Source organism: Sceloporus undulatus, chromosome 5 (assembly GCF_019175285.1).
Source record: "Sceloporus undulatus isolate JIND9_A2432 ecotype Alabama chromosome 5, SceUnd_v1.1, whole genome shotgun sequence".
Classification (NCBI taxonomy): domain Eukaryota; kingdom Metazoa; phylum Chordata; class Lepidosauria; order Squamata; family Phrynosomatidae; genus Sceloporus; species Sceloporus undulatus.
The window spans coordinates 88,293,184-88,305,415 of NC_056526.1; the positions used below are offsets into that span (position 1 = coordinate 88,293,184).

At 39.4% G+C, this 12,232-nt stretch overlaps 1 protein-coding gene across 10 annotated transcripts in view; it reads right to left on the reverse strand.

Moving 5' to 3' along the window:
• The window catches only part of PPFIBP1 (PPFIA binding protein 1), a 133,563-nt gene that overhangs the window by 60,103 nt on the left and 61,228 nt on the right, over window positions 1-12,232 (reverse strand). For all 10 annotated transcript variants that reach the window (XM_042467161.1, XM_042467158.1, XM_042467160.1 and 7 more), the window contains one exon: window positions 1,384-1,481. In XM_042467161.1, the coding sequence (XP_042323095.1) occupies window positions 1,384-1,447 (64 nt within the window). In that variant the 5' untranslated portion in view covers window positions 1,448-1,481. The remainder of the gene's footprint in view (window positions 1-1,383; window positions 1,482-12,232) is intronic.

The window sequence follows — 12,232 nt, forward strand, 5'->3', positions numbered from 1 at the left end:
CTGGAAAGATGCCCCTGAGCAGTTCGTAAGCAAAACATGAAGCCAACAAGTCACACTGGTTGTTTCTCATCTTATAGGAATGAGTACTCAGAGACATGCAAACAGGTAAGATGTAACCAATTTATTGAGTATAGTTGTTTTCTTTTTATGAGCTAGAGAATTATAGAAAACAATTATTTAAGAACAATTTTGAGTGAATTAACTGATTAAAAAATACGAGCTTTACTATTTTTACTTACTATTTTTAGTCGAGAATTTGGATATGCTATCATTATGTACTTAATTGTCTTATCAAAATCTGACTGGAACCAACATTATTCAGAATAATAAAAATGAAACTATAAAAGAAGTTAATGTTCACCATCTGTCAGATACATCCTATACATATGTATGATGTAAATCTTCAGAGAGTTGATATGGATACAAGAAAGGAATATGTCATTACACATTTATAAAAGTATTTTGCAAGGGAGATAAAATAACTAATCTGGAGACTCAGTACATTCGGAGTTTTTTCTTGCACCCACTCAGAATATTTTCCCTAGTTTAAACAGCTGTTTGTACAGCTTGGCTTGGCATGAGATCAAACCAAATTGTTAGTGTGCTTGGCCATAACTCCCTTCCTTCTGCATCTCTCTGAGAACTGAAGAAGAAATAGAGAGAACCAGTCAACACTTGGTTGTCACAAACTACTGAGGAGGCAGTATTTCACTTTGGATTGTCTTGAGGAAGGAGTGAAGATATAGGAAAAAGGGACACAACAACAGAGTGCCATTTGAACATTAAAAAAAATCTTCCCTGTGCACAGAACACTAGAACATCTGGTAGAAGGGTTCAAGCCTGCTCTTCCTCTCCAAATGCTAGTTCTCCCATTCATTTCAACTGAAGAAGCCTTTCAACAATGTAACCATACACCTGTAGGCTGTGCTAATACAGTAGCCAGGAAAAGTTTCATCGCCACATCTACGTGTGGTTCAGATTCCCCTTCTTTGACTGTCTCCTCTTAATTCTCCACTCTCTCTTTCACACACACAAACATACACACACTGTTTCTTACTTTAATCTATATTTGGAAAAACACCCCGCCTCTAAAGAACAGATTGCAACAGCAGAGTCTCATTGCTTAGACAGCTTTGAGAAACAGATGGTGAGGGTTAAGAGGAGAGTTTCAAGCACGCAGATGAGTTTGTTTGCATGAATTTGTGAAGACAGTGCAATTTAGTTTGATCTTCATCCTCTATGAAGAGGAGGGAAAATTCACAATGTCTGGTAGTTTCTCTGTACTAGAATTTAGTCCAGGATTTCTTGCCTCCAGGAAAACAAAGGGGTGGATGGGAAGATTTAACAAAACAAAACTCATAAAAATGGTGGTTAATATTTTACCTGCAATAATGCCATCCATCTGTTCCAAAGCTGCAGCCAGCATCTCACTTGCATCGCTCATCATCTTTTTGTTTCTGTAGGGCAGCTGCTGCAAATACCTAAAGTAATAAAGAGAGTGTGTGTTACATGTGCTTTGCAGCACTTCAGAACCAACAACTAAGTGAATCAAGCTGCAAAATGAGAGTTTTATTTCATTACTGAACCACGCCAGTAAAAACACAAACAGGTACACACCATCCAAGTCTGGGTAGGTATCCAGGGAATGCTGGGAACCTACTAACCTTTTTGTGGAAAGGAGGAATGTCTTCCTGCAGTGGAAGGCCTTTTTCTAACAGGCATGCACAGTTAGACAATCTGGTTTGAGAAACATCTGTTCCTTACTTAAGCTGGCAGATGCAAAGTTACCTCACAGGAGATGAAGTCTTAACAAAAGCCACATATTTTAGAGCTGTGTCCTGCTAGCTGCAACCTGGTGCCTCTGCAGAATAACAATGGGCTTTACAATTACAGGCAAGAGTTTTCTATTCATAGCATTCTGAACGTTTTCCAGAGAAAGGTAATAAAATTGAGAAAGAAACACAAGTGACAGTAAACAGGTACACACAACTTGAGATTCACCAAGCAACACACAGCCAAACTGCCATATCAGGTGGTCTACCAAATGTTGCCCACCCTAAGATTGAAAAACCATGGAAACTGGCCAGCATTTGGCAGTCCAAAGTATATGGGTATGCTGGATAATTTTGTTCTGTTCAATATTCTACTTAGCAGATGCATCAGTCTGCTGCTCCCTGTAAAGGCTGCTCTCATTTAATTTAATTTTATGTTTAGGGAAAGGTACCATGAAGTTGCCAGATAACCTGACAACTAACATGTAACATATGTTAGTGAATTCTATGCTATTCAGGTATTATGCAGTTTCAGGGTACAATGAAAACATGAAGGAGAATGTAAGAATAAGCATGCCACCTATACTCAGTCATTTTTCTCATCAAACACCATATTTTAAGGTGAAAAAATTCTACAATGAAGAGCCTTTTTATCTGTGCAGGATCCCCACATGGTAATAAGATTTGTATGTAAGCCAGAATTGTGGTCCATGGCGATATGAGGTTCCTGGATCCCATTTTAGAGGCCCCAAAGCCGAACATGGTGTAGTGGTTTGAGCATTGGATTGCAATTCTGGAAACAAGGATTCAAATCTCTGCTCACCTATGGAAACCCACTGAGTAACCTTAGGCAAGTCACATTCTCTCAGCCTCAGAGGAAGGCAAATGTAACCCCTCTCTGAACAAATCTTGCAAAGAAAAAACATGATAGTTTAAGAAAAACTATATCAAGCCCCACAACCCCCTTTCCCAAAATTAAAATGTTGGTGAAATTTTCAAGCAATTCCCCCTAAATCCCATAGAAAGTTGAGGCAAACAGCACAATAACCCTTGAAAAATTACAATGCACCCCCAGAAACACTCCAAAATCACATTCTGCCCCCCAAATATCTCAATTTTCTCCTACAGGCCTTCTCAAAATGGTGACAGAAAGGGACTACAGAGGCAAGTGGGGGTATTTGGGCTTGTTGTGGGGAGATAAACAGGCTATTTGGAAGCAATTTGTCCCAAATAGGTGCCCATCTGATATAAGCAATGAAAGGTTTATGCTTACAATATGCCAAGCAAAAATGACATCATTCACCAATTTGTGCTTCCAGGATGAGAGGGATGCAGAGAAGACAGGCAGGCAACTTTGTTATCTCAAACATCATTTTCATTCACACAATACAGTCGACATTAGCACCCTGATTTGCCAGGGTTGTAAATTGCAGGCTACATTGACACAAAAAACTTCCTACTGAAGACATCTACCCTTGGCATGTGAGGGTTCAGAATGGACCAGAGTTATCATCTGCCCCCTCACATGGCCACTAAACCATGGCAAAGATTACCAAAACAAGACATGTTTGCCAATGCCATAGCTAGTGCAAATCAGGTTGACAGTCACCATGGTTTGTGCACTATATCAGAAAATTCCTAATTCTAGTTTGTTCGTTGAGTACAAATTAGAGCCAGTGTAACATATATTATCTAGCAAGGGTGGATCTCCCGCCACCTCAAGAGATGCTTATGGCCCAAGGGACTCTTAATTATGCTCATGAGTTGTTTGTACAATCCCCATAACACCTCTAGCCCTCCCACAGAACTGGATGAAAATAACCCCCAGGATCCCCATAGGCAAAAATTGCCCCAAACTGTCAGTTTTCACTCCTCCAGGTCTGGTGATTTACAATTTAAGCCCCTCTCCCACTTCCACCATCACTCAACCCTTCAAAAAACCCCAGAAATCCAAACTAGTAACTTTCTGTCACTTGTAGGTCAGATGTCCAGCTTCAGGTACTAAAGGACAAAAACCGGTCCCTACATCAACCACAACTGTACCTCACTGCTGTAACAGGTTTCTCCACAGTGGGGTTTTGAGAACTGTCCATATTGTTCCCCCCAAGAGGCCCACCAGGGACCCCATATAGTTTTCATTCGGAAATAAGCTTACAATCTTTCTAATTTCTAATACTCTTAAACATTTGTTTCTGCTTGGCTTTTCTGTATCTTGGTGTTTTGTTTGATAGGGCCTCTGAGCATCTGGAAAACAAACAATTTTATTATCCAGGGGAGAGGTGCAACCTTCCAAGATCCCCTAAGGAGATTTTGGCTTTCTGCAGTTGCCCACCTCTGTGCTACTGTTTGTGCTGGGCTCAGTCATTCTAGAACACAAGTAAGAGAGAGAAAACTACATTTGTTGTCACCTTAAAATGTTCTTTTAGGGAACTAGGAGCCTTTATCAGTTTTTTAACAGAATGTAAAAATGGCACCTTATTAACACATTACTAATAAGTAACAAAACACAATACTTTTTTTACATTAAATAAGTAAATAGTTACCTACACACCCCTTACAAAGTAACAATGAAAATAATGTTTTCAAGAAAGCTCCAGAATCCAGACCAAGCAGAAAAGCAAATCAAGGGAGGCAAGAGTGTCAGAACCACTCAAACATACCGGATGCTAATGGAGCTATGGCAGCAAGCAGGAGCTCCAGTGCTAAAGTTCACTTCTCTCATAGCTTCATTCATTATGTTAAATGAAGGATTAACCTCCACCCTCACCCGTATGTGTAGCCACTCAACTTTGGCTAATCCATCAGCTTACATTCTTGCTTTTTGAAAGTCTAATGCTTGGTGAAGTGCAGCATGACATCTCTCTTACCAAAGACAGGGCAGGTAGCGGGGAGGCAGAAAACAACATAGCACATGTGCAAGATGACATAACATTTCATAAATTGTGCTCATTAGAATAACAGTGCTAAAAGGGACATAATTTAGAGATTCAGTATCTATCGGGGATGTTTTCTAAGGTCATTGGTGTTATTAAATCTGCTCAGCTTTGTCATGTTAAGCTGTAAATGTAGGACACTTGTGTCCATTGAATTGTGAAGACAACTATGTAAATAGTGACTCTTGTCAAACAGAGTAATTCCAGAAGGTGTCTTTCTATGTGACAAATGTTTTTGTGTTTATTTGAAAGGCAAACCCTGCAGAACAATAAACCTACCTTGAATTGACAACTTGTTCAACAACTGACACATTGTTCAAAATGAATTTTCTTCTGTATCAGACAGAATGATCACAATCAGAACACCACATTTTAAATCTTCCTTTGAGAGCTTCACACTTACTGTCTTAATCTAAAAAGGGGTATGTGAATTCAAATTATTTATGAGAAGGAATATATATCAAAACATGTGTTAAAGTTTTTTAAAATGAAATCCTTACTATTTTTGGTACCAAAACCAACAGCAAATCATCCTGCTTCTTAGTATATTATTACACTGAATCACTGTAACACAGTAATGTTCTTAGGAGCATTCTTTCTTGGTATTTATACACTTTTTTTCAAGAGACTCACATACCAAAGTGACTTTAGCCTCAGCAAAACTTTCTTGCCTCTAGGGAGATTATTAGCCAGGAGGGGAAAGCTGGGAGTAAAGGGTATACTCCCGGCAAAGTTGCACGATTGTGCTGAAGATTTTCAGACACATTACATTTATCCAGGACTAAACTCATGAAGATCCAGGAATTCTCCAGCCACAAACCCAGGAATGGTTTGCGGCTGGAGCATTCCTGGATCTTCATGGGTTAAATCCTGGATAAGCATGATGTCATCTCAAAATCTTCAGTGTGATCACTCGACTTTGACAGGAGTATGTCTTTTTCTTACCCGATTTTCTCCTGTCTGATATCATGCTGTCATCTCTATTTTTAGGAGCAAGAGGAAGAGCAGGCTTGGGGGACAGATTAGATTAAAGGACCTAATTGAAAGCTCATTGAAGCAACTAAGAGTCCTTGCCATGGCTATAATGAACTTTGGAAGAGAGATTAAGTAACTTGTATAAGAGCTTTTCACACTTCAAGGTGTGAGAAGAAAATTAAATTACTTACCGTATATACTCAACTATAAGTCGATCTCATGTATAAGTCGAGGGCAGGTTTTGGGGCCCAAATTATGGACTTTGATATGACCCGTAGATAAGTCAAGGGTAAAATGTAGAGGCATATAACAAAGGATCATAAGGATGAAACAAAGGAAAATGATGCCAAAAAACTTACAAAATTCCAGTTGGCAAAACTGATTATGCTCACACTAAAGGCTTGATGGATGAGAGAATAGAAGGGGGTCAGTGCTTCCAAGATAGATTGCATTCTTGGCTTTTACCTGCGAATGATTCTTTTCTTTTTAAGAGTTAAAGTACAGCACTTACATTGACCCATGGATAGGTTGACTTAGGTTTTCAGGGTCATTTTTTTGACTAAAATTTCTAGAATTATACATGAGTACAGTATATACAGTAGATTTTCCTTAATATGTCAGTTGTCTTTCTCACATACAACATATGTCTCTCAGCATAAACACTACAGAGTAATATTACCACAGACATCCAGGCCAGTGTGTTATTAAGTGATTAATAGTACCACAGACATCTAGGCCAGTTTGTGATCCCCACTAAACTCTGGCATTTACCAGACTTAATCTGTGAACACTGGCAAGTAGTAACCACACTGAAGTGGAAAGCTCCAACTAGCCATGGTCATACAGTTATTTAGTGGAACATTTCCCTGTCCTGCGCCAGATAAAAACACAAGTTGACATTGGGGGAAAGAGAAGTTCAAGTAAGAGAAAACTAGGGAGAGGAAGAGCTTGACATTTTTCTTATGGGTGAATAAAATAACATTTTACACACATGTGTGGCAAAATCCAGAACATAGCTCTTCACAGTGTAACTACAATCAGTCAGTGTGTATACTGTATATACTCATGTAGAAGTGTAGAAATTTTCCTCTATGGGTCAATATACCTCAACTCTTATCAAAAAGGAACCATCCTCTTCTCTGAGTAGAACAGCAAAAAGTTCACTGCAGTGCTATTTCTGGCTTTTTTGAATGTCTGATTGGGAAAATGGTAGTGTGCTTTGGCATCATTTTCCTTTCATTCATCCTTTATATCCTTTGTTACATGCCCCTAAGTTTTACCCTCAACTTATACATGGTTATATCAAAATCCATAATTTTGGCCTCATAACCTGCTCTTGATATACATGAAGTGGACTGTTTAGCTGGTCAGGCACACTGATGCTCCTGCAAACTATCTCACCTCTGGGACAATTCAGGTCTAGGGTAAAGCAACTGTCCACTCTTCATTATGTAAAATGGTTTGTGTGACAAGTATTGCCAGCTCCATCTTTTCCAATACATATTGACTTCTGTATTTTCCTGTCCAACGGATTGAAAATATATACTGCTGTGATACTGTAAATTAATAAGGATTAAGCCTGACATAACAGCTTTGGTGACAGAACATTTACTATAAATACAAATGTAGCATAAAGCAAAAGCAGCAGTTTAAGTAGCAAGAAAATATCTGGCATCTCCAGCTTTCACTTCCTTAATGAAAGTCAACCCCCACCCCAACCCTGCTCATATAAAAATTAAACTAATGGATTCAAATCATCAAATCCTTAAAAGTCATCTACAGCCTCCTGATTGTATGCAATCATCCCAGTTGAATCAGCAGAAGCAGTGCCTTGTATAGAATTCAATCAAACTGCTGATTTTCAAGTAAATTGCAGCCTCACAATTCATAACGCTTATCCCTACTAAAAGCCTGTAAGATGGGCCACCCATTTTCTACTTTGGCAACTAGTACTAGACTACCTTCTATATTCACAACAAATCCTGTGAGTCAATCTGGGAGATAAGAACTAGTCAAAGGCCACCCACTAAGCTTCATGAGAGAGCAAAGATTGCAGTTCAGGTCTTGCTAAATCCAAAAGTGGGTATGCATAGAAAATGGGCCCTAGGTACACCCACTACCCATTTCTCTGCCCTCTTAAGCACTCCCTGCCCTTTTGCAATCTCAACAGTTGTTTTGAAAAAGCAACAAAAATACTGTTCAAGAAGGTGGGGGTTTCCTTTCAAATGTATGTCTTCCATCATTAAAAAGCTGGGGGGGGGGGGGTTCCAGTCTGCTGACCTGCAGGGTTATTAAGGGGATCAGCAGATGAAGAGAGGAGCTGTCAGTTAGATGGAGGGACCAACATGAGCCCCCATACACTGACATGCCATCTTACTCCTAATCCACAAATATACACAAATGTACCACACATACCAACTTTCCTTCTCTGCAACTGAATTTCATATCGACTCCTTTTTGTCTTTCCTGGTATCATGCCTATGGTTCAGGTTACTTTCAGGATTTGGTCCTGTTACCAGAATGATTGGCTGGTGACGGTAAAAGAGACAGAGCAGAATTTCATCTGATTCACATTTTTAGTTGAGCAATCTATACACCCTTCCTGGACTAACATATAGATCCAAACACAGTTATACCTAGTTTCTTGCATTTCTCTGGATTTTGTGCTTTGGTTCTTAGCTAGAAAGTTACATAGGAAAAAAATTATGAAGGAAAAATATGTATAAAAATAAATGCACATTTTGTATGTGCTTTTAAAAAAAAATAGAATCAGACAGAAATTGGGTGGAAGAGGTAGGATAATGCAACTTATCCTATCTCTTCCAAAACTTGAAACAGACAATAAATAACTTATTCATATATATTTTGTGAAGAATTTGGCATTCAGCCCTCTGAGATTCATTCCTCATGCAGAAAAGCAGGAAATACCCTTTATAAGAAAAATGGCAATCTAAATTAAACTCTTTTGATATGACAAAATATCGCTATAATCTAACATACTGAAAAGTTTGGGTTATTCATTGGCTGCATTTGGTGATACTATGTCTACAAGCTTTCATAGCTTATCTGGTACAATATACATCAAAAGATGTTCCATCACTCCACCTGCAAGAAAGCAGGCTTCAGCATTAGCAATAATCTTTGAATGACAGAAGAAAATCTCCCTGCACATAAAGCAAAGACACATGCCTCTTTCAGTAACCTACTTTCCAAAGTTCAGGAAGCCGAATCTTGAAAGGCAAGTAGTAATCTACATGAATGAACTCAGTGTGCTAAAAAAAAGAAAAGTAAAAGATAGATCAAAGAGTGGAAACAACGGCAGCAGCAACGGCGTTGGCAGCAGCAGCAACAACAACATAAGCAGCAACAATAACAACAGCTTCTTGGAGCATGGAGGACACATTTGTAACTTTCCTGGAACTGAAATAATAGAACATTTCACCTTCTGACCTCACATGTACAATTAAAGACCAAATTGTCAAAAGACAGAAATTTATCTGTTTTCTAAAGGCAAAAAAATAAAGTGCACTTATGTACTACTACATTTGTCCCTCTATATTCATTGGGTTAGGAGCATAGGAGGACCCCCGTGAATGTAGAAAAACTGCAAATAGCAAAAACACTTATGTTTTTACCTGAGAGAACACCTCTCTAGGAATCTCTAGGTCCTTCAGTGCGACTTTTGTTAAAGTTGAGTTGTGCTGGAGGTACCTAGATATTCCTAGAGATGACATATTAATAAAATCCGTGAATAATCAAATCTGCAAAAATTTAAACCGTAAATGTGGAGGGACAAGTATACTATGACTGCTACCATTTTATTTTGATGTCAGCCCTGCTCTACTGCAAAAGAACCCAATAAACAAACAAAACACAGGAATTTGCTGTTGAAACACATGACAAAAACGCACATGTACAATATATACTTCCTGCCTCTTTCCCATTGATCCAATTAGGGGAATTCCCATTTGTTATTTAATTGGTCCATAACCTGTCCACAATGCAGGTAACATTACAGTGATTATTCCATCCTCTTTTTCACCAATGGTTGTCAATCGTCAACATGATTTAAAACAACTTGTATCACTGTGCATCCAGGACAAACATAATGTGAGGCTTTGATAAGCTTCAATGGAAAGAGCTTTTCAGGGTTGGCATCTGCACCTTGAGAATCATTCTCTATGTCCTGATTTGATGCACTATCTAGTCAATATTAAAATCTGCAGTGCAACAAGAGGATGGAAATGGCCTCATGGGCATCCTGGTCCTGTGTAATTTTAAAGCTTCATTGGCCATCTGTGAATATTTTGATCTGAGCTCAGAAGGCAATAAGAGACCAATACAGACCACAGGATACTGGTGCCATATACTCCCAATGACTCATTCCAAGGAAAAAGTTATCACAAAGGTCTTCTTCATCAGGGATATGGAAAGCAGACATAATCTCTTCTACCTATTCTGCCTCCTCACTGCATTAAAACTGGAGGTACAAATTTATTTAGAAAATGTATATGCTGCCCTTCAGTTAATACATATGTGTACTGACATATGGACTGTGTATTACACATGGACTGATACAATCGTGAAAACCATAGACCTGAGTCTGAAAAACCTGAGCATGGCTATTGATAACTGGGGCTTATGGAGATCTCTCACAGGGCTGCCATGTGTCAAAGCTGAACTGACAGCAAACAACAACATATATAATTGCCAAGACATAGTGGGGGGGGGGGGAACATACACCCTGGAGTAACGCCCAAGGAACGACACATGCAGAGATGTCACCTTTGAGCACAAATAACTCTGCTTGTGTTGGGAATGTTTCCACTGAAAAACCCAACACACAGGTACAGCAAAACTACTGGCTGGAAGTAGGCAAGGTCACTCATGCAGAGACCTAAGAGGAAGCTTCCTGAAGTGAAGGTACACTGCACTCACAAGAGCTTTTAATAATTTAATTCGTTTATTTTTCATGAGAAACTAAGCAGTTTTCTTAAGGCACAGAGTGTGGAAAAGAGAGACCTGTCATATAGTACAGAGCAGCATTCCAGTATACTCTAATACCAGTCTGTATTGAGTGAGTCTCATGTTCACAAAGGGGAAATCTCAAGGTTTTTGTTTTTTTGAATTCGAATAGTTCAATTAGACACTTGTAAGAGTCAGCAGGGAAAGCTAGGTATGGAGTTCTGTAAAACTTCCTCATATCTACCTCCCCCCCTCTCTCTCTCTCTCTCTCTCACACACACACACACACACACACACACCACTACTTCAACATAAAGTAATAAGAGAGAACACTGGGACTCAAATTCCATCCAATATGCAAGACTGTGTGGCACGATAAAAAGGAAAAGATAACACAACAACATCAGCAATAGCAAGGCAGTGAAACAACAGACCTCCTTCGCCAGAAGCACATCGTAGTTGCACGTATTTATGCCAAAACAGAACAGATGCTTTTCAACAAGTGGAAACCTGTACAGTTTAAGGATGAAGTAAGAATAATCCCCTTTAATATTGCTTCCTTTGGTCACACGCATACATACAGACACACAGAACTTTATCGCATAGGCCCAGGAACAGGCCTATTGCATTCTAAAAGGGAATGTTATGGGGACAGGAGGCAGCAAAGAACGCTATTTACCGCACGGCGCGAATGTTGCCGCCGCAGCCGCCGATCGTTCCCATCACGTTCCGGATATGTTCCCCAGGGGGCAATTTTCAGGAACGCTTCTCAAGAGTTCCTGAAAATCGCCCCCTCTGGGACACATCCAGAACGTGATGGGAACGATTGGCGGCAGCGGCAGCGTTCTCGCCATGCAGTAAATAGCGTTCTTTGCCGCCTCCAGTCCCCATAAAGTTCCCTTTTAGAATGCGACAGGCCCATTCCAGGGCCTGTGCAATAATGTTCACACAATACCTGAAAGGATCCCCCCCACTTTTACACAAAAGAAAAAGGAAGGTGACCTGGGGAGAGGGAGAAACAAATTTTAAGAATGCATATGTTATTCCCAGCAGTAGGAAAAGGGATTGAAAGAATGAGGGAAAGAGCTAACTATGCAGATGCAAACACAGACAAGAAATTATTCAGCAATAACCATTTCAACATCAGTAAAGTGCTCCAGGAAGGAATTTGCCATGGTCAATAATACATTTTTCAAATTGCTCTGAAGGATTGTTTCAAAGAGAACTTCACTCCCACTTTCCCAAACACGACTGACAAACAATTCAGGAGAATTCCAACATTCAGAGCTGAACACCTTAAATTTGACTTAACCATTTGTCAAGGCTATGCAGCAAAAAGCCAATTGTAAGCCAAAGTAAATTCCCATTATCAGTTGAGAACTACCTTATCAGCTATTGACATTCCAGTTGCATTTCTTGCCCTTACAGACACATTTTTTAGTCTTACATACATCAAAATAAAAAAATGTGCCCAGTTTCTACCCCAGACTGGTTGCTAAGGTTATGTGCTGTTTCCAAGAGCTGGCAGATAAAAGCTTCATTTTTAAGCAAGAAATAAAACCCTTCTGGCTCAGAAGACATACTCCT